General features: G+C 40.9%; 1 protein-coding gene across 2 annotated transcripts in view; it reads right to left on the bottom strand.

Annotated features, from left to right (window-relative positions):
- The window catches only part of PAK2 (p21 (RAC1) activated kinase 2), a 41,073-nt gene that overhangs the window by 4,096 nt on the left and 14,011 nt on the right, over window positions 1–22,966 (bottom strand). For both annotated transcript variants that reach the window (XM_081007308.1, XM_081007307.1), the window contains 13 exons: window positions 14,078–14,288; window positions 12,591–12,691; window positions 12,048–12,198; window positions 10,357–10,388; window positions 9,276–9,374; window positions 8,572–8,701; window positions 7,295–7,358; window positions 6,443–6,491; window positions 5,123–5,235; window positions 3,948–4,065; window positions 2,784–2,883; window positions 732–928; window positions 413–550 (listed from right to left, as the gene is read on the bottom strand). In XM_081007308.1, coding sequence (XP_080863434.1) covers window positions 413–550; window positions 732–928; window positions 2,784–2,883; window positions 3,948–4,065; window positions 5,123–5,235; window positions 6,443–6,491; window positions 7,295–7,358; window positions 8,572–8,701; window positions 9,276–9,374; window positions 10,357–10,388; window positions 12,048–12,198; window positions 12,591–12,691; window positions 14,078–14,264 — 1,479 coding nt within the window. In that variant the 5' untranslated portion in view covers window positions 14,265–14,288. The remainder of the gene's footprint in view (window positions 1–412; window positions 551–731; window positions 929–2,783; window positions 2,884–3,947; window positions 4,066–5,122; window positions 5,236–6,442; window positions 6,492–7,294; window positions 7,359–8,571; window positions 8,702–9,275; window positions 9,375–10,356; window positions 10,389–12,047; window positions 12,199–12,590; window positions 12,692–14,077; window positions 14,289–22,966) is intronic.

The raw sequence follows: 22,966 nt of genomic DNA, 5'->3' as shown, positions 1-22,966 counted from the left end.
ATCATATAGATCTACTAATAAAATTTTAAGATGTGCAAAGATACTAGGTTGGATTCAGCTATCCCGGTGCAGTAACAGAAGCCAGTTAAAAGCCTCCTGCTGGCCCAACAGGACTCCCTCCCTTATACCAATGTACTCTATAAGAGTCAGGAGAACCCCCAGAACAATGCAACAGGGCAAGGAGAAGGGAGATTCTTCCATCTGGCAAAGAGAGAATGCTTGTGCTGGCAGAACCACTGTATTAGCATAATGTGGAATTCGACCATTCTTTTTTACCTTTATGTTCCCCGTTCTATCCCATTTTTTTCTGAATTTGTTGATCGTATATCAGTCTTCCTTTACAGTAGCTTGACTTGTCAACAGAAAGCACTGTCTACAACTGATGCCATTTGCAAGATACCAGCGGCTTTACCTGTAACAGTTCTTTGGCTGACCCTCTTTTCTCTACATCCATTTCCAAACAACTATTTAGAAAGTCACGAAATATTGGGGACAATTTCTCTGGGTTCTGCAATTCTGGAGTGCCGTTTGTTGCTATTAAATATAATGCCTGCAAGAAAGAACAACAAACAAACATTGGCATTATGAAAAACAAAAAATGTGGTTGTATGAGCACCTGAGTTTAAATCAGAACTGAAAAGGACCTGAAAAATCATTCAAAATTTGTGGGTTTTTACTGTGTTTTGCTATGTTCCAGGGAATCGGGAGTTCCTTGAAAACTTATGCCTTACCCTCAAAGGGTTTTCATTGAGATATGGGGGCTCGCCTTCGACCATTTCAATAGCCATGATACCCAGGGACCAGATATCCACTTTGGGGCCATAGGCCTTTCGTGTGACCACTTCAGGAGCCATCCAATAAGGTGTTCCAACCATAGTACTACGTTTGCTCTGTTCTGGAGTAATCTGCGCACAGAAACCAAAATCAGCTACAAAAAAAGAAGAAAAGAGTGCAGTTATTGGAAAGTTAAATTAGTAGTAAGTCCTACACTTTGGGTGTATCCCTGTTACCCAATTATGCTTCCAGAAAAAGCTACAGATGTCTCAGTGCCCACACGATGCTCCTTCAACACGCCCCCCCCCCGAAGGCATCCTTTTAGCAACAGAATCCACCACCAACAGAGGTGCAGTTCATTCTACCACTTATTAAAACACATGTAGCAGAATGAGGTGGTAGAGTGGACTGTACTACTTTAAATTGTGGGTAGCAGATTCCAGATTTGAAATAATCCCCTGCATTTTTCTTTTCTTTTAAAGCCTAATACATTAAAGACACAGTAGCAACAACCCAGAAGACAAGTTCTAGCCCAGACCACTCCATGTGTGCTAGTTTTGTACTTGGCAGGATCCTTCACAAAGGGGGACACTCACAAACGTAACCTCCGCACACACCTGCAGTGAGAAATGGTTTGGCTCATTCTACCACTTCATAGATTTACCATCTTATTTATACCTCACACTATTGCACATTCAGCCCAGCCGTGTTCTTTCTGCTGCTGCTGCAACACGATGCAGTGAAGGAATTCAGAGCTCAATTGATCAACTATCACAAAAGACATGGGACTTGTGAAAAAGGATCTCATTTTAGTGTAAGCCCCCACCCTCAGTGAGGTTTTAAACTTATAAGACACAATTTTAATGGAATCTGTGGAGTTATTGACTAAGCTCATAAATCTATGATACAGCATATTTGTTTTACTAATCTATTATTGCAGCGCACGAGTTAAAATTACTGAAGGCAGCTGTTGCAGTATTTAATATTCTGTACTTCTGGTTTCTTAATTATCCCAACCTTGAGCCTTAGCTTTTGTACTCAAATCTAATTTTAAACTGAAGCGGAAGAGAAGAATGCTACTGAGGACTCTGGCCAACTGAACAATTCCAAGGTTAGTCTAATCAAGACTGCCATCTGCTGGTTTAAAAAAATGCAAACTCGCAGAGTGTGTGCAAAACCAGGGGTCAGCAAACTTTTTCAGCAGGGAGCCGGTCCACTGTCCCTCAGACCTTGTGGGAGGCCAGACTATATTGGGGGGGGGGGATATTAACGAATTCCTATGCCCCAGAAATAACCCAGAGATGCATTTTAAATAAAATGACATATTCTACTCATTTAAAAACACACTGATTCCCAGACCGTCCGCGGGCCGGATTTAGAAGGCGATTGGGCCGGATCCGGCCCCAGTGCCTTAGTTTGCCTACCCATGTGCTAAACAATGCAGACTGTGATGGTAAGCTGCTTTACATTTGTAAATGGAACCTATTGTTTAGTTTAAAGGCAAACAGGTACTCTGCCATACCATCTACAGCTTTTACTCTTATCTAAATGACACATGAAGCCAGGAGTCCATGAAAATGCAATTAAATGCTTCCAAAGCCACATTGTGGGCATTGGGTGGAGGAAGGCGTGTGTAAGCTCATGCATGTGGCACTAAACCATGGTTTAACATTATGTGTGAATCAGTCCATTGTGTCAGTTTCAAAACAAGCCTATTTCAAACCATGGGTTATGAAGCTGGCTTACGTTTAACCTACTTTATACTGCAATCTGATCTATACATGCAAAAATATTTATGTGGCTTCCAAATAATATATTCTCCTTGTCTTCTCAGCCACATAGCCACTCTAGTGGCGAAGACTTGTTGAGCCCAGAATTGTATTTGTCACTGCAGCTATTACACTAAAATTCATACCAGTGAATTTTGCTGTGAAACTTATGTGCAAAGTAACACCACCCAACTGTTCAGCCACACATTTCATGTTTGGAAGTAACTGACATGCACTTACTCAGTTTAACTGATCCATCCATTCCCAATAGTACGTTGTCACTTTTAATATCTCTATGGATAACCTGATTGGCATGTAGGAATTCCAATGCCTGCAAACACTGTATGGAAACAATGGGAGGGATATTGTCTAGACATGTTCAAAATTCACATTGGCTAGAGACAGTTTAGTAACCTCAAACTACGCTTTACTCACTAGGTAACAAATGATTTGTATAGTCTAGCAATTTTTAAAATTATGTTCCATATTTACAATCTTAACAAGTTTAATACACACAATATGTCCATGATATAAATCTTCACTCTTTTTTAATATCAAAAGAGTTTCCAGCTAAAAACATCAAACAAAATCATTAATAAACATTGACATAATTAAGGTCAATCCACTGTTTTTCAGTGAAAGGTCTTTCATATGCTTACTTCAGAAGGAAGCATGTTTATAGTACAGAAAAATACGGTGCCTTTCCAGTGGTCTATAAAATAATTTGCAATGGGGCACCTTCTATCTCAAAACTTGATTTATGCTGTCTTCCTTCTCTTTATCCAATACACTTTGTTAACTTATGTCAATTGTGCCATTTGCCAGACTTTGCTTAGTCATTCTCTTCTTTAAAAAGAATGAAATAACTAATTGCCAGCTGAAATCTCTGCTGAACCTTCTCCGTAGTTTTTGCACTTCATTGATCTCACAACAGTAACCTAACAATAGCTGCATCCACCAGAATCATCACCAAACTCTTCAAACTACTAACCTCTGTTTTTATGGAGAGTGCTACTGCATCCAGTATGAGTTAAATCCCTACAACTGGATCAGCAACTACTCTTCTCCAACACTGTTCTCTATGTGTTCAAATCTTTTTCTTCTGTGAAGAGTATTTCACTATGTAAACCCTCCCGTGGTCTGAACTGGTACAGACTAGATACAGGGATGCCAACTCGGTGAAAACTAGACAGTGTGTACTCTTAAAATGTTGTGGTTTGTATCTCAGAAGATGAAAAGACTTGCATGGCCACTGCTACTTCACAAGGCTCAAACACAAATGCTGGGCTACAGGCTTCCAACTCCCAGCCTTGATAAACCTGCCTCAGTAATGTAAATGCAATTATAATAAAAGTCAATTAGCTAAGGGAAACAAATTTTCTCTTTCTTCAATCAATCACCTACCTCTCGACAGACAGCGGCAATCTGTGCCTCATCCATGCAAGTCTCTGTAACGACATCTGTGAGGGATCCACCAGCCAGATATTCCATTATGACAAACAATTCGTCTTCCATTAGGAAACTGAAGGTAGAAATTGATGAAGTTCAAACATAACAAATTATTGAGACAAGATAATTACTACTATTATTACAACTTTATGTATCACCATGTGCAACACAATCTCAATGTGATTTACATCACAGAAAATATACAAAAATATTTATTGAAATTATTTATAATCAGCCCTTCACTTGAAGGTGTCAGGCTATCCAAACCAAAAACTAAATGATGAAAAACAAAATGCAAAATAGTTGGAAAAACCAGAGAAAATATACAGTGGAACATCAGTTGTCGAACGTAATCCTTTCCGGAAGACCGTTCGACCTCCGAAACATTCAATAACCGAGGCTCAATTTGCTGGTTGGCAAAATCCATTGAAAAAATGGAGAAACAAGCCTCAGACGTCTCAGAACTCACAAGTTTCCTGCTTGGCAGGGGGTTGGACTCGATGGCCCTTGTGGTCTCTTCCAACTCTATGATTCTATGAAGTCATTCGACTTCCAAGGCACGTTCGAAAATGGAAGCATTCACTTCCGGGTTGCCAGCGTTCAAAAGCCGAAACGTTTGTCTTCCGAAGTGTTTGCCAACCGAGGTTCCACTGTATATGGAAAAGATCCAAAATTGAAGCAATATTTGAAGCAGGAAGGTCTGTGTGCATGTTTCCAGGAACATAAGTCTTGTATCAGACACTTCCCGTGTCTACAAAATATAGGTCTGGTACATGAAGTTATTAATACATAAAATGTCTCCATTATCTGGACTTCTTAAGAAGCTGAACTGACAACCTGACTTATGACAACAAATGATACAGGGAATAAGGAGTTATTTCAGGCTATATTACAGAAGTATCAGATATTTAAATGTGTTCTGTACCTCAGGAGAGAGGCCAGTCTACTATGCATTGCCTATTTATCCCACCCTTCTTCCAAAGACTTAGAGAAGCACCCTGGTCTCTCACGAGATAGAAAAAAAGGCAAAAGCGATTTGTCCAAGGATGTGAACTTCACAACCTAGTAAGGTGTTGAACTTGGGTTTTCACGTCCAAACTTTCTAGCTGCTATAGCATGTGCTTCGTTACCTGTCCAAAAAGTTGACTATGTTTGGGTTCTTCAACTCTTTCATTACCAGGATCTCATTGATAATTAACTCCTTCTTGGGTTGTTTCTGAAGATTTATCTGTTTAATAGCAACCTAAAAGGGTGAAAAGGGATTCAACAGAAGTTTATATTCAAAGAAAGACAATTGTAGTATTAGCATTTTCTAATGTTACAATAAAAAGGCAAATGGGTAGTTTCTTTACACTCCTTTTCCTGAGATAACCATTTGGTTGCTGTTGACAGATCAACTGATCCAAGTAACTAACATAATCCTCACAGACAAAAGTTGGCAGGACATTTTGGCCGCAAAAGAAATGTTCACTAACAACAAAGTCTGAAACTACAAGAGCCAAGAATGTGCAGGGGTGAACATAAGGTAGTTTTATTGCATTCAGAAGAATGAAATAAAAACAACAGCAACAAGACTACACAATTAAGCCTGATAACATGTAATGCTGTGGTTGGAAGTGTAATATTTGGAAGAAAGGAAGTATCTATGATGTGTAATGAGCCCAGTACTAAAATTAGCTCTTATGGTTTGAATCTGAAACAAGGGCACCAAACAGCCAAAAAAGAGGTATAGTGGTGTGTGTCCATTTTTTCTCACCCCCAAAATGGGGTCTACAGTAGTTGACACCAATTTTGATTCACATTTATTTTCAAGAAACTCAGTTTTCCACATTTTAAAAGTCATTATTTCAGTTCTTACTAATTATGAACTAAGAGTGACAGATAAGGCTCTATTGCAAAAAAAAAAAAAGAAAGCACTAGCTCTCCCACAAACTTGGGAAAGGGCCAGCTCTCACAAACATCATAGTCACAAATGAAGGCAGCATAACAAATTATAAATTATAATTTAACTCTTTAAACAGAAGCAGCTTTCTATGATAAAAACATGGGAGAGTTTAATTAACAACTTAACTTCCTTTTGGAATTTCGAACAGCCTTCCCAAACGTGGTGCCCTCCAGATATTATGGACCATAACCCCATCAGTCCTAGACAGCATTCAGGGATGATGTGAGTTGTAGTCCACAAGATTTGGAAGCCACTTGGTTGCAGAAGGCTAATTTAGAACCAATTCCATGCATTTGATTTTTGCAAAATGTTATTTTAAAATTTATTATCTGATTCTACAGTACAAAGCAATTACTTCTGCACACAGCTATGAGGAATTCACTATTGGGAGATGAGTCTTTTAAAAAAAAAACCAAAAAAAAAAAAAAAACCAAAGCACAGTAACATTTGATTTGACCACTCTAAAAAGAAAATTCAAAGGTGGTAGAAGGTATATTGTTCCTACCTCCTGTCCTGTTGCTACATCAATGGCAATGAAAACTGTACCCGAAGCCCTATGAAAAGAAAATACACAATTCTATTAACATTCACATCTCTAATGCATATGTGCATGAACAGGTAAAGAGGCTGCACTAACTTTCACTGTACTTCATTTTTATTCCAGTTCTAGGTTAAAAAAAGTCAACAGAATAAGATCAATGCCTATAGAGTCATACCTCATGTTACGGACGCTTCAGGTTATGTGTTTTCGGGTTACGGATCACGGGAAACCCGGAAGTACCGGAGCCGGTTACTTCTGGGTTTTGCCGCTTGCACATGCACAGAAGCGCTAAATTGCGCTTTGCGTGTGCGCAGAAGCGCCAAATCGCACCAGCACCTGTGCAGACACGGCGCTTCAGGATATGAACGCTGCGGGTTGCGGACGTGCCTCCGACACGGATTATGTCCGCAACTCGAGGTTCCACTGTAAAATAAGGAATAGGAAAAGCAAGACCTTCCTTTAATTTTGCAATATTATCTAGACACAGACTACTAGTCAGATAACTGATGCTTAAGGTAAGTTAATTTCCTACTCCATTGCCCCAGTAACAGTCCAAAGATAGACAACAAATAAATGGCAATGACTGGAATTCTTTTTCAAATGTTCCTCCTCATCCCATAAAGTAAAGGGTAAGTAGCAAAGCACTCAAAATATTTGTTTCAAAATTTCTACTTCTGTTGGAGGTTTGCATCTGGTTGTTGTTATTATGTATACTAATCTATTGTTGATACTTCTGGTTTTGTAAACAGAAACCAAATGCCAAATAAGACAAAGAAAATGGTACTTCCACTAACTCATTTCATAGTCAGTACTCACCCCTGTCCTATTTTTTCGTATCTTGTATATTTTTTCTTGGGATCTCCTATACTCACAATAGTTCCTAAAAAGAAAATTCCATGTGGAGTATTATAAATCAACTAAGATACACTCTTGACTTTCGTTGGAAAGCTAATACATAACATTTCAATCAATAAAACAGTCAACACTGATTCAGTTCCTAAGTTGTTCCTCTGTTCAATTAAAGGGGGCAAGGACTTTCATCAACTCCCTTTTCAACCTGATGCCTCCTGAGCCATCCCATATCCCACATCATATTCCAAGGATACTCCAAACCTCAGGAGCAAACTTTCAGGAGGTACAGGAGGCAACAGAAGGAAGGAGGAAGCAGGAAAACCTTGCTCCATGAATGCAAAGTGTTCCGTTCACAGAAGGAAAGTTAAGATCTACACCATTTTATCTTCTTCAGTGATGCAGCAGTGATCTAAACCTTTACAAGAACCTCAATTGTACATATCACGCATGGCATATGTTGCTTCATTATGATTAGCAGGTTTAATTATGAGCATTCAGAAGTCAGTTTTTGCTTACTTTACTGCTGACAATGGAAGTAGTATGAGCAACATATACATGCCTAGAAGATATTGAAATGCTGAAACTTCTATAAAATCCCACAACTATTCTCACAAATCAAACCACGCAAGTTATCATTTTAAACAGATGAAGACTCTTCATGATCATCTCAAGCACACTGCTCTAAGCAGCTACCAAATGTAGTGTAACAAAATATTGATAAAAGCCTTTCCATTAAATATTCACACTCTCAAAAGACAACATAATAAGAGTATTCTTGATAATAAAAGCAGTTTTCAACATAGTACAGACAGCCACTTTTTCATTACTTTCTAAAACACTGTCATATCTTGTCCCTATCCAGGATAGGAAGAGCTGTACCTATATAGGTCTATTCATACAAAAGTGTTTGCTTCCTGTGAAAAATAATGTGAGAACAGTGCAAACACAGGATATGCTCCTTAACAATGCATCAGCTATAAGTTCCTGCTTCAGCATTTCCTCAGCTCCTGGATTGCTAGCTAGCAATAACAATGCTCACACCATTCACACAATGCCTCTTTTCAAGAGAATCTGCTCACAATTCCTACAAAGGGGTGAAAAGCTGTCAAAATAAGGTTAAATACAGTGTGTGACTAGAAGGGTCAATGGCTGATTCACCATACAGAATACTCAGTACATATGACTTTGGGCTAATCATATACATATCCCTAGTAAAGTGCTGACTTAGAATTTCAACTTACGCAGCTTTTCTGTGATTTCTTCATCTGACATCTTAACTTTCTTCTTCTGCTTATCTGCTGATTTAGCAACTGTGTCACCCGTGTCACCAGAAGGTGCTGGGATGGGATCTATTACGGATCGCGTATAAATCTGCAAGGAAATATCATAATTATAAAGCCATTATATTACTGTTTACAAATCTCTTTTCAAGTTGAAACTGCCACAAATACTTAACATCTCTCATGAAAGATTTATGGCTATCCTTTTAGTCAATGTGGCTCCACAGCTACTACAGCCTATAGGCTGATATGAATAGCTATAGGTTTTTGTAGCATTAGGGACTTAATTACAACAACTGACCCAACTGACTACTTTATATTACAGTAGCATACAGTTGTATGAATCCTTTATAGAACTAAGCTCTAAATGGAGTATGGTAGATAAGAACTTTCCTAAACAATTTTGGAAATTACAGTAACATTCCCTTGTATACAACTACTAAAGCATTCTTTTCAAACTCAGAAACAACTATTCAAGCCAAGCTCTCACTGCACAAGTAATGCTGTTTCAAAGTAAAAGCCAGTTGCCCGCTCTAATAGGAAACTCAAGTGGGGAGTATTGATAAGAGATGGAACGAGAGTGGAAGCACTGAACAACAAGAGGCAGGTACCTGAAGACTGGTAAGTTATGGACAGAAACTATTAGGTGAAATAAAACGACTCACTGATTTTGTATGATCTGGTCGTGGGGCGATAACTGGAGGAGCCACTTCGTCATCATCTTCCTCTTCAGGTGCTGCAGGCTCTGACCCTTTTGCATTGGGCTAGAAGTTTTGAGTTTTGTTTTTAAAAAAAAAAAGAAATAAAGAAAGGAGTAAAAGAAATTAAGCCCTACTGTAGAACATTTAGAAAGTTCACTATAAAGAAGAATACAAAACTATAATAACAGAATAGTATGGAGTGGGAAACAATTTTTTCTGTTGAGGATTGCATTGCCTCTGAACTAATCTATTGAGGATGGTATACCTGCAGTTGGTGGGGCCAGAGCCACCACTTCTCTCTTTTCTCCACTGCCCAACAGGCTGCTAGGAGAGAGGCAGATCACTCTTGCCAGGGGTCTGAACTGACAGCTTGCAGAGACCTTTTAAAATTAGGCTAGGATTGCATGCAGCCCTATAGCCACAGTTTGTCTATCCCAATAAGAGCATTTCAAGCAGCTCCTCACTGCTACTGCTTTTGAACTCCCTCCACCCACTCCCCAAGTTCTCTGTGGAGTGAATAAAGTATATAATCTCTCCCCCTTCCCTAGGGGCTTTTGCAGGAGGCAGTAACAACAGCACATGAAGCCAGCAAAAGCATTGGCCAAAGAAGCCCAACTCAAAAGGACAAAAAGTAACCTCTCAACGGTCAAAATGAGGAAGGAAAGGAGAAGCAATGTTTTGATGCACACTGGCCCGGGGGGAGGGGGTCTTGCTACTGGCAAGCAAGACAGTGGATATATGGAACTTTGGTTTTGATACAACAGCAGCCTCTGAACTTGTCAAACCACGTGACAAGTGATGTCATAAATTACAGGAGTGGACCAAGAAAGAATCCCATCTACTGATGTATCCAGCTTTATTAAAAAAAAAAAAAAAAATCAGGTGAAGTGTCTCTCTGGTGACTCATACCTCAAACCAGACAATACTTGAAAAAGCAAAGCTTGAAAGCTACTGTATCTCACTAGGCTTGATTCACATCAAGAACTGCAATAGAGCAGTGTGAATACTTCTGAGAAATGTAAGGAATGTAATAAAGCATACTTACTGCTGGTGCTCCTGAGGGGAATCCATCTTTGTCTAAAAAAAAGAGAAATTTAAAAATTTAACCAACAGAAACACCGAAAGATTTTAAGGCATTTTACAATAGGTGTAACAATGCTAAATGAAAAGTATTGGGGTCTTTCTATAGGAGAGATTGAAATGTGAGTTAAGAACTCTATTCTTCTTTCATGCTCTCAGTAGAATAAGGTAAAGGTAAAGGTACCCCTGCCCGTACGGGCCAGTCGTGTCCGACTCTAGGGTTGTGCGCTCATCTCACTTAAGAGGCCGGGAGCCAGCGCTGTCCGAAGACACTTCCGGGTCACGTGGCCAGCGTGACGAAGCTGCTCTGGCGAGCCAGCACCAGCGCAGCACACGGAAACGCCGTTTACCTTCCCGCTATAAAGCGGTACCTATTTATCTACTTGCACTTAGGGGTGCTTTCGAACTGCTAGGCGGGCAGGAGCTGGGACCGAAAGACGGGAGCTCACCCCGCCGCGGGGATTCGAACCGCCGACCATGCGATTGGCAAGTCCTAGGCACTGAGGTTTTACCCACAGTGCCACCCGCGTCCCTAGCGCCACCCGCGTCCCTCAGTAGAATAGGTTCCCTTTTTTTAAAACCCAGCTTTCTAGATAAATGTGGATATAATCGGTGCCTAAACATTTGAGCCAGTTTTATTTTCTATTAAACGAAACCTCTACATAAACTGAAAGTCAATGCCAAAACTGTTACATCGAAACTTAGGATAATCTGGAAAAGCAAAGTTTTATACGTGTAGGTAAACCCAAACTTGTTGACCCTTAACTAATGTGAATTCAAACCCCAAATTAAGGGCAAGCCAAGTCTTCATCTCATTTTGGTATTATAAGCCTTGTTTGTCTGTTTTTTTTAAATTATTATTTACATGTTCACATTTGATGTTAGTTCACAGTACTTTTGTGAGCCTATGTTAAAACTGTGTGGTATCAAATTCATTAGTAATGTGAGAATATTATAACTATTCTGAAAATCTGTCCTCATCAAATACAGAGAATACCTGAAAGTATCAAGTAGCATATGGGTTGTATCCAACTCAACACACTCAGAGCAGAGTGAAATCCGTAAACTTGACTAACTGCACTGATTTTTATAGGTTAACTTTGAGAATGACTTAGGGTTGTATCCAACTACGTCTGCCTGAAAGCTTAGTTAATGAGCTTTAGAATTTCAAGACCCTTGCCTCTCAATTTTGTACAAGGGCTCAGTACGATTCCCCATCCTCCTATTAATGACAACGTATCAATATATACAATGATTCCTGCAAGTTTTTTTACAGCCCTTCTTCTAAACCTCCATCCTTTGGGAATCAATTGTGTGTAACTCAGTTTAACTTTCTACAAAAAATGAAAAATGTAAGAATACAAAGATAGGGATCGTAGACTCAAAAATGTTTAAGAAAATGAAAGGATATTACTTATCCTTTCACGAATAAACTTCTTCTAACTATTTAAACTAAAGGGGCAGTAATGGATCTTATCCATCATTAGAATTTTGGCTTACTGAAAGCTGTGCCCCACACTGCCATTTCTCCGAAGCACTATACATTGAAGAGTTTCACTGCAGATTGCTTCTTCATTTTAGAAGCAAATTCTTTAACGCTTCTCAAGAACAACCTGAAGCTCCCCCTGAATTTTCTCACAGTATTCTAAAGATTACCTGTAGCAGAAAAACTCAAATATTTCTGTCTTGCTGTGTCTTTAGAATCATAGAACTTCAGCACATCAAGGACAGCCTGAGGATTCTTCTTCTGTTCTAGCTTGGTGATATTTGACGTCTGTAGCAGCCGAGCCCACTGCTCTGGCATTCCCTAGGAAAAGAATACAAAATTACATCTAAAGTATAACATCCACAAGTTTAAATAATTCATATGGACACAGGACAAAATCACTATTTCAAGATCCTACAGAGAATACAATGAAACAAGTCAGCATAATCAAAATTTCATAAAGAGGTCCAGTTTGTTGTTACAATGAGAAACAGTATTTTGCAATATAACATCTATTTTAAGTTAAATTTACCCCATTTCATTATTTCAGTTTTCTACAGCTTTCCTATTGGTGCAACAGGAGAAATATGTATTGAGAATGTTTTTCAGTGATGAAATACATTGGTAACAACAGTGCTTAAAAAGAAAATATTATATTTCTTATCAACCATAAGTTAGTACACACTGAACAGAGAGAAGCTTGGCATACTTACAGTGAATTCTCCTGTAACTGCATCAAAGCCAACATGAATGGTATGTTCAAAGTCTGATGGGGGAGAGATTTCAGGCCTTTCTTTTTCCTTTTTCCTACTCCCTACAAGAACAACAGAATAGTCAGCCTAGGAAAACAGCTGTAAAACCTAGCCAGCAAATATTCTTTAAACATAACTATTAGGTGCACAAATATGCCCCATGATTCTAGTAAGCAGGATGTCTTGAAACAGACATGTAACATATTTCAGCTAAATCATGTAGAAGGAAATTCAAACACCCATACTGGCACTCACTAAGCCCCCCAGCCACTCTCAATTTTTTATTTTAATTGAGGGCATTTGGTTGTTTGCAGGAGGGGGTTGCCTGCTTTTTTGGGTCTGCATTTCTTGCTTGGTAGGGTGAAGGCATTTTGCCTAGATTTTCCTGCATCTTTGTGTTTGCAATTCAAACTGGAAAGTGACCATTTGAAACTAGTTTCTGCATGTTGGCTCTATAACATTGTACTTGTGTGAGCTAAGTACATTTGCAACCTATATTTTTCACCTCAAGTCTAAGCTTACAATTAGGTGGGCAGTTAAAGACTATAATGAAGATTAAGATGTAAGCATTTTCATTTCCCCTGGCCATTTTCTCCAAAACATTTGCCTAATTTTCTCAAATCCTCCAAACTTTCAAAACATTAAAGCTGCACAAGCCTGTAACACAGCTCTACTAATTTTAGTCAAAAGTGGGCTTGGTGAAATTTACAGGACAATCCTAACTATGTCTACTCAGAGGTGAGTCCTGTTAAATTCAACAGGGCTTGCTCCTAAATGAGTGCAATTAGGATTGCAGCAGTCAGTGACAGTAGGAAATACTACGCTAGATGGGCCTGTAGTCTGACTTCAGGTATTAAATTTGTTTTAATAAAGATGAATCCAGGGAGGATTGCCTCCAGCCAACTAGACAAGAGTGTATGGTATGTTCAGTTGCGCTGTAATTCTACAGGCTGCTTCTCTTCCCATTCCCTCATAAAAAGGAGGGCGATTCTCCATTTCATAGGCGACATACCAGCCTGTTTCCCTCTGCCTCCCAGAGAAGGGAAAGGAAGAGAAAACATAGCTCCAATGTGCTGCCTCCAGGTAGACTGTCACAGGACTCTATTTGAATCTACCCTGGCTGGAATGGCCTGCTTTTGGTCAATCTTTTCCTAGCAGGAAGAGGGACAGAGAGAAAACCTGCATGTACTCAACCAGGTTGTTTTCCCCACTCCTAGGAAGAGGGACTGACAGAAAGAGAACACAAACCCAAGGAGTCCAGCAGCATTTGCCCAGCTGAGTAACAGTGAAGCTGGTTGCTACTTTTTTGCGTGCCAGTGCAATCACCGAAATGAGATCCATGTTGCACTGTTCTGTAAGTCATGTGTTTCCTAGCTAAAAGTATGCATATGGCACAATGGAGTTGCGAAGGGAAGAATGTCTTGAACCCACACAATGCAGCATCTTACCTTTTTCAGTGCCAGAGAAAATAGAGATGATTTTGTTCCTAGGCTTTTTCTCTTCTGGAACAGAGGGCAGGGGTTTCAAGCTATGATTAGCAGATAATGGATCTTTCCCTCCTGAACTGAAGATAGTGCTGCTCATCCGAACAGGTGGAGCTGGTGGCTTATCTTCGAGTTCTCCGTTGTCAGACATGATACTTAATGGCTAGTCAATGCACTGCAATTAAATAAAACACAGAGTCAGTAGAGATAGCAAAAGCATGTTACACCTTGTTTACTCTTCTTGAATTCCAAGTCTTGCACACGTTGTTAATATTCTCTATACGGGAAAGAGATCTTATTAGAAATGTGCAACAGATTCAAATGAATCCTGAACAGAAGCATGGTGTTTCAGACAGATTCAGGCAAGTAGTATCTTCCTAAGGCATCTTAAACCAAATCAGGGACCTCTGAAGGAATCTGGGGCATCTTGGAAATTCAGAAATCGAAAAAAGCACTGCAGATAGTACACCTGCAAAACGTGAAACATTTGTACCCAAGTTTGCATGTAAGAAAAATACTTGGGCAGAGCAGGATAGGGGTGGGGGAGCGATCTCTGTGACTAACAGTTCTAGTTTCTAATCAACGACACTGTATTTATTTTATCAGGGTTCTCCAGTCACAGTGTTTTGGGGGTGGGACACTGAAACAAGACATCACCTTGATCTTTTACCAATTCTGCTAGCTTGCTGCTTGTTTGGAAAATGTTGACTGTTCCAAGTCCTTCTGCCTCTGTCACATGCCCTCACATCTACTACTGTCAAATCTGTTTTGCGCTTAAATTTCTATGCCTTTTGCTGCCAACTAAGCAAAGCATACGCCTGAAGCTGGTTTTCTTCCCTTTCATCTTGACTCACCAGCCCTTCCACCTACACTTCTGAAATTTTAACATTATTTTCCTGGTGGCACCTTAATATAGAATGCCATTTTCATACTAACATCACTGCCCACAAAACCACAGAAAGAGAAGAAAATGCCTTTGAGTTCTTTCCAGCACCACAAAAGCATCAACTTTAAAGATGCATCAGACAACACACACACACACTGAACAGCATCTAGATTTTATTCTGTATGTTGTAACCTCCCAAAGAGATTATTGACACGATACAAAATTTGGGTACCACATTTTTTGGCAATAGAGGTATTTCTCACTGCAGCACTTCATACCTGCAATCCTCCCATAATTCTGCAAAACAGCAGTGAGTAGAAACACACAACTTTGATCATTCTGCAGCAAAAAGGTAATAAGGCAGTAGACTCTGTGAAGCAAACAGAACTGAAAAGAGCCTAGGAAATGGCTTGCAATTAAGTCTCTTTCTATTTGCTTGATGATGGTTTTCCAGTGCTTTGTTTTGGGTGGATGTAACATGACCCCTCCAACAAGGAAAGGTGCTCTGTCACCCAATTAACATAGCTCATGAAATCTTCTTATTCTTTTATTTTTCTAAAAAAAAATATTATCTTGCTAAATGAACATCAGGCTGGATGCAAAATAAATGTGTATATATGTTTAATTGCTTCAAACAGGGAATTTGAAAGCTGTTTCCAGCATTTGGGTCACTATTCTAAATTGTTTGTTTCAAATATAGAATCTCCCTTGCTGTCGTGAGGCTCATTATTTCATTAAACTGCCTAATGGCAGTCACAGGTGCACAAATAATTACTACTCATCAAACAAGACTATTTTGATTAGAAAGGTGACTTAATTCCTGCAACCAAATAGTTACCAGGCAAGTTCAAATCAATGTGAATGAAATTCAGCACTCTGAAACCCCCCTGCCATCAATAACAATAGATGCCAACAACCGGCATATTTCTGCTCCTCCCCTCTTCCTGTTACACTCCTGGAAAATAAGCTATGGTCTGGCTTGTTGAATCGTGCGACTTAGGTTTGCAATTTGTTTCCTCCAAACTACAAACTTTAAACCAAAGACCAAACATTGGCTTCTGTTCTGGTTTGTCTAGAGAAAAACCAACCATGAGCCTGAATCCGGATGACATTTCTCAGCAGCACAACAGAAATGGGGATTAAGCTAATTGCCTATTATTCCGCAGTGTGCACCAGCATTTTGCTCACTCAGATTAAACCACAGCTTATTTTAACTATGGTTTAATGTGAAGCATGAACCAAGCCATTGGATTAAAGGAGCATTTCTATGTAAATGAAGAACTAATTTGATCATTTCTCAAATGTGAGTAGTTACATTCTACCTAGTAAACATAGGCAATTCAACTTCATTGGATGAAAAACACTTGCTGTAGTATGCCAGTAACCATAAGACTTTATTTTATTTTATTTATTTATTTAAAACTGCACTGGTTTAAATCCATTAATCAATCCACCTTGCTTGCAACTCCTGCTTCATCCCTCCTGACTTTAGGCCCTATTTATAGTTTTGCCCAAGTCCTTCTAGTTAACCACACTGTTCTGCTACCCTGCTCTTTGGACTGACCCACATGCAGCTTTAACTCCATTCTATTCTCACTTCTTTCCACAGAAGCTGGACTATAAACCATTTAGTTCACTGATCATTCCATCCCACCACACCACCTAATTCCATATATGCCAGAAGCTTCACTGTCATAAACATATCAGATTTTGTTTATTCGCTGTCTAGAGGTGTTGGGACAGATTTAAGCGCCTTAAAATGTCCCCAAATAAGAAATGTCATGACTAAAATACATTTAAATTCTGTGTTCAACTTAGCTTTTGTTAAGAGTGCAACTGAAGTGCAATCTAGGCATGCCTACTCTGAAGTCAGTCCCACGGAGCTCAATGGGAGTTTATAACAGGGCTGCAGCCTCAGTTTTCCTGTTAACAAAGGAGCAGCTTGTCCCTCCAGGCTACACACCTTTTAGTAATTCCATTCCACTCCTCCCATCTCAACCAGCAAAGAGCCAAGATGAAAGGTTACTTGATATGATGTTCTTCTGAGCTACTTAAAAGGCACTCTGGCTTATAGCAGGAAAGGTATTTCTTTGTTACTGGCACTGGTGAGGATTTACTGAATGATGATACTTGCTTAGCATTATCTTTCTTTCTATTTTAATGCACACTCATAACAGTTTTTTAGCAAGTAATGTACAACTTAAGAGCTCCTTTGGTTCCTTTTCTCTCAAGTGTCTCTCCAGTAGATTTAATACGATGCAGCTTACAACTGCCCTGTTGAATTGTTACCTACATGAAAACCAGAAAGTTAGAGCGGTAACTGATTATAAATAAATATTAACTGATTAATTGTAATGAATTCTGGTTAAAGCTAGAAGCATATTTTCTTCCATTTCTGGAAGAAATGTATGAATAGCAAAGCAGGAATCTAAAAAAAAAAATAAAAATTAATTACCTCCTATTTTAAAGGAAAGGGAAAATACTTTTTAAGATGTTTGCCACCTGCAGGTTTTATAAGTATTTCTGTTAAAAATTTAAAAAAGTACTACAGTCGTACCTTGGAAGTCGAATGGAACCCGTTCCGGAAGTCCGTTCAACTTCCAAAACATTCAAAAACCAAAGAATGGCTACTGATTGGCTGCAGGAGCTCTCCTGCAACCAATCAGAAGCTGTGGAAGTCCCGTCAGATGTTCAGCTTCCAAAACAACGTTAAAAAACCGGAACAGTGACTTCCGGGTTTCGATTATTCAGGAGCCAAAACGTTCGAGAACTAGGTTGCTCGACTTCCAAGGTACGACTGCATTTGGTTACTTGACAGCATTTCTCTAGTTGTTGTTTTTTTCAACTAACCAATTAACTGATTAAACATTGCAGCCCTACAGGAAATACAGACAACCTATATACATTTTAATGACTCACAGTATGAAAATATCATTCTAAAGTTTAGAGTAAGCAACATTAGAGGTATATTTGCCCAGTTTTGTGCAGGAACAAACAGCCACCCACCACAATATGCTTTAATTTACACCAAGCACTACCAATTTATTCAGTATGGAGAGCCTGATCTCTTACCAAGATCCTCCCTCAATCATATTATTGCTGCTTCAAGGCATCCTCAGCAGGGATGGTCTAGCTCTCACTTCACAAAGGAATCTGGCAGGTATTCCTCTCAGTACAAAGCAAAGGGATGCTCCAGAGGCCTCTTTGTTGCAGAAACCTGAGGGTGGTCCATCTCAGGCTATGTTGGGACAGTGGGGTAGGAGAGCTTGGGGGGGGGATCACATCTGGCAACCAATGCGCCCCTTTGGTTTCAGATAGTACATGGATAGAGGAGTCCAAAAAGCCCAGGACACAACTTTTCATGGCCCTCTTGCAGGTATGGTGGCTCATTTACCAGAAGTAATGTATTCAGAATTAATTCTGGAAGTATATGCTCGTTTCTGACCAAACTAAGCCCCATGCTTTTTTTACTGGTGTATCCATGTACTATCTGAAACCAAAGGGAGTACACTGGTTGCCAGTTTTGAAATATATTGGCATTATTTTTAGCTCTCCTACCCCACTAGGAGAAGCACCAGCTAGCTGCAAGATACACCAATATTGCCTGGCCAGTAGCCCTCCTGAAGCTTTTCAGGGGCAGGTGTCTGCCTGGCCAAAGGGAGAGACGTGCTTCCCTGCTGTAGCACATGCACACAGTACTACTAACAGGGAGGAAGGAACACAATGAGGACCTTCTTCAAATCACCAAGTAGAGACAATGTATCAGGGATTTCTCCAAATCAGTTGTGGCTCAGCTGGCACTAGAGAAATAGTTTCTGCTTTTATCCAACATTGAGAGACATTTAAAAGAGATTCTGAACTTGACCATGCTGACCAAAACACAGGGCAAAATCAAACAAGGCTCCCAGATTCTGTATATGTTTTGATGGAATAATTGTTACTCCATTGACCTCAAACCTTCTCCCTTAAGGATACAAGGAGATCTAATTAGCATCACTCCAGTTTGTCTGGATTCAAATTTAATCTGATCAGAATTGTGCAACTACCCATAGCTTCCAGACATGTTTTGTGCTGAAGAGTCACACTATAAACCGGGGTTTATAGTAACAGCAGCAGTCCTGTAATTTACAAGTAATTATCCAGTGACCAGAGCAAACAGACATTGAAACAAAGTGCACTAAATGTTTAACAGAGAGTCTCTCACATACTTCATACCCAATATGGAACTGTATTTCTGACTCGGCTTTGTGCCTGCAGTGAAATAGCAAATGATAGTTTAACATTCATCAGAAAAGCAAGTGGTAATTTGTAGAGAACTAAAGGGAGCATTTGAGCCCATGGAAGCCTCTAAAACCAGCCATGTCAACCCAGAATTATACTTCCATTCCAACTTCATTTTTTGAGAACCCATTTACAATGAACCTAGACAAGGCAGAAACTTGGCCTGCTTTGAACAAAGTTATCAGTCTTGTTAAACTTGAGATATTGACTCAGCAAAGCATGTGCAAATTTGTAGTGACATAACCAGAGGCTAAAAAGAATCATCCAGGATTAATTAAAGCAATGTTCACTCCTGGGAAATTAGATGAACAAACTGTGTAGAGCAGGGGTGGGCAACCTAAGGCCCATGGGCTGGATGTGGCCTAATCGCCTTCTCAATCCGGCCTGCAGACGGTCCAGGAATCAGCGTGTTTTTACATAAGTAGAATGTGTCCTTTTATTTAAAATGCATCTCTCGGTTATTTGTGGGGCCTGCCTGGTGTTTTTACATGATTAATGTGTGCTTTTCTTTACCGTAAATTGCATCTCTGGGTTATTTGTGGGGCATAGGAATTCGTTCATTCCCCCCCACCCCAAAATATAGTCTGGCCCACCACATGGTCTAAGGGACAGTGGACAAACCCACAGCTGAAAAAGGTTGCTGACCCCTGATATGGTAACTTACACGGAAGCCAAGTTTACATTTAAGGCAGATTCTCATTTAGCTTCCAGCACTTCCAATACACATACATGTGATCAATACAGTGGTGCCTCGCAAGACGAAATTAATTCGTTCCGCAAGTTTTTTCTTCTTGCGAGTTTTTCGTCTTGCGATGCACGGTTTCCCATAGGAATGCATTGAAAATCAATTAATGCGTTCCTAGGGAAACCGACTTCAGACCAGGTCCGGGGACAGTCTGTCCCCCGACCTCTTCTGAAGGCTGGGGGGGGGGACAAGGGCTTTTCTTCCCACCCACCCCAGCATTTTAAAAAACCCCGGGACAGCGGAGGGCTTCTCCGCTGTCCGGGGCGATCTTAAAATGCTGGCGGGCGGCATTTTAAAATCGCCCCGGGACAGCGGAGGACTTCTCCGCTGTCCGGGGCGATTTAAAAGCCCCTGGGAAGGCAGGCAGGGGGGACAAAGACTTTTGCCCCCCGCCAGCCTTCAGAAGAGGTCCTGGACCTCTTCTGAAGGCTGGCGGGGGGCGAAAGTCTTTGTCCCCCCCCCGCCTGCCTTCAAAAGCTGTCCGGCCAAGGCTTCGCGGACCTCTGCGCAAGCAGCGGCAGCACTGCCGCTGCTTGCGGAGAGTTGCCGGCATGCCGAAGCCTGCGCGCGCTGAGATCAGCGCGCCCAGGCTTCGCGGACCTCTCCGCGAGCAGCGGCAGCGCTGCCGCTGTTTGCGGAGAGTTGCCGGCATGCCGAAGCCTGCGCGCGCTGAGATCAGCGCGCCCAGGCTTCGCGGACCTCTCCGCGAGCAGCGGCAGCGCTGCCGCTGCTTGCGGAGAGTTGCCGGCATGCCGAAGCCTGCGCGCGCTGAGATCAGCGCGCCCAGGCTTCGCGGACCTCTCCGCGAGCAGCGGCAGCGCTGCCGCTGTTTGCGGAGAGTTGTCGGCATGCCGAAGCCTGCGCGCGCTGAGATCAGCGCGCCCAGGCTTCGCGGACCTCTCCGCGAGCAGCGGCAGCGCTGCCGCTGCTTGCGGAGAGTTGCCGGCATGCCGAAGCCTGCGCGCGCTGAGATCAGCGCGCCCAGGCTTCGCGGACCTCTCCTGCCTTCAAAAGCCGTCTGGGATAGCGGGAAGCGCTTCCCTGCTATCCCGGACTGCTTTTAAAATGCTGGCGGTGGGGAGCAAAGCCTTTCGGCCCCCGCCAGCCTTCCTGGACCTCTTCTGAAGGCCGGAGGGGGGGGAAAGGCTTTGCTCCCCACCGCTAGCATTTAAAAGAGGTCCACGGAGATTTCCCTATGGGCTTTCGTCTTGCGAAGCAAGCCCATAGGGAAATTCGTTTTGCGAAGCGCCTCCAAAACGGAAAACCCTTTCGTCTAGCGGGTTTTCCGTCTTGCGAGGCGTTCGTCTTGCGGGGTACCACTGTAAAGATGTAGGCCTTGTCAAGTATACAGGCATTCTTTTCACCACATTCCCTTAAAAGCATACACATAAAGGGGGAATATCCAACTACACAGAGTCAAAGGAGAATCTGATCTATGATTCGGGGGGGGGGGGAGTTGTAGTACACAACAACAAAAAGAGGATTGCTCCTCCTATTCAATATTATTGTATAAATGTATAAAAACGTTTATTTAACATCCCCTTTGGCTCTAAGAAAGAGCTTCCACATATTTTTATAACAGTAAAACATTACTGTAATACACCTCAAGAAGAACATTCAAGCCATAATTGTTCAAATAAACAAAACTGCAATTAGATCAAGTCAACAAACACTAAGGGTCTGGTGGAACAAAACTCCCCTAGCTGCCCACCTAAAGGACAGCAGCAAGTAGCTGTTCTGTATTGCCGTTTACCTTATGCAAGAAAACTGGCAGACTATTTCAGGAACTCTAGTTTTCAGCTTCTCTATTAGTCATTGCTCGAGTATCTATTAGTCACTGCTTAAGTGATTATTCATAGGCAAGCTCTTATTTCAGATGGAAACAGAATGGTCCCAAGTTCCATAAAAATACAGAACAGGGATGCTCTCACTAGGAACACAGTGAAGGCACATGTGAATCCAAGTTAGAGAGTTATTCTATGTGCATCTCTGCTCCAAAAACAAGTTCAGAGAACTCAACAATATTAACCATATCCCAGATACATTCCAGGGTTCCAACTAAATTCTGTTTGTAATGGGTACCTACTCCCCCCCCCCTTTTTGAAAGAACATGGAGAAAACCAGTTTTCATGAAGTACCAAAAATCTTAATAAAGTTGTTGGCATCCATCAATCTCGAGAGACAATGGAGAAGGGCACCTTTGCAGTCAAAACAGCAAAGTAACCCTAACTCTTCCCTCTTCAATAATTATGCACAGAGCAAGGAAAATGACAAGAAAACCTGAACCAAAAGCATTAAATGCTGAAGTATAATGGCCTATGAGAACTGCAGAGTTTGCCCAGTTCTCATAGGCCAGCTTACCCCCTTCTCCTCCATTTTAGAGGTTTTTATAGAGGTGAGCACACATGTGACCAATTCCAGCTACACATGTCTTTCAGTTTCTCCACTGAACTCTATGGGCTATGCCTCTGGGAATATTTTATAATAGTCTCTCAGTCTCAACCAGAAAGTGAGTGACCTACAATGAGATGGCACTTTCCACTTTTTTCATATCTGTGTGTCTTCTCCTTTCCTTGCCACTACTCCATTCAATTTCCCCTTCTATCCAGTTACCATTTCAGCCCCCCTCAGTCTCACAAGATTTCATGGCATTAAGTTTTTATGTGACTGTTTTGAGTCCCACCACCCACCACCTTATATGCTCCCCCTACAGCTTTTGAGAACGTGAAAACCTTGGGGTGACGCTGAATCTACTATTCCCTCTCTCATGCATGTGTTTTGGCTACTTAAATATGGGCACAAGAACACTTAACGTGGTTCAGTATTAAAAAGAATTGTGTTTCTTAAATTAATGAACTTTTAAAGTGCAAGCAGATCTCCCCTAAGGAGGTTTGTGCAGCTGCTACATTAAGAGTGCATTATTTACTTCTTTCACTTGAAG

Source organism: Podarcis pityusensis, assembly GCF_964106645.2.
Source record: "Podarcis pityusensis genome assembly, chromosome: 5".
NCBI classification, from domain to species: domain Eukaryota; kingdom Metazoa; phylum Chordata; class Lepidosauria; order Squamata; family Lacertidae; genus Podarcis; species Podarcis pityusensis.
The sequence above is the reverse complement of the archived record's forward strand: the minus strand, read 5'-3'. Positions and strand labels throughout refer to the sequence as shown.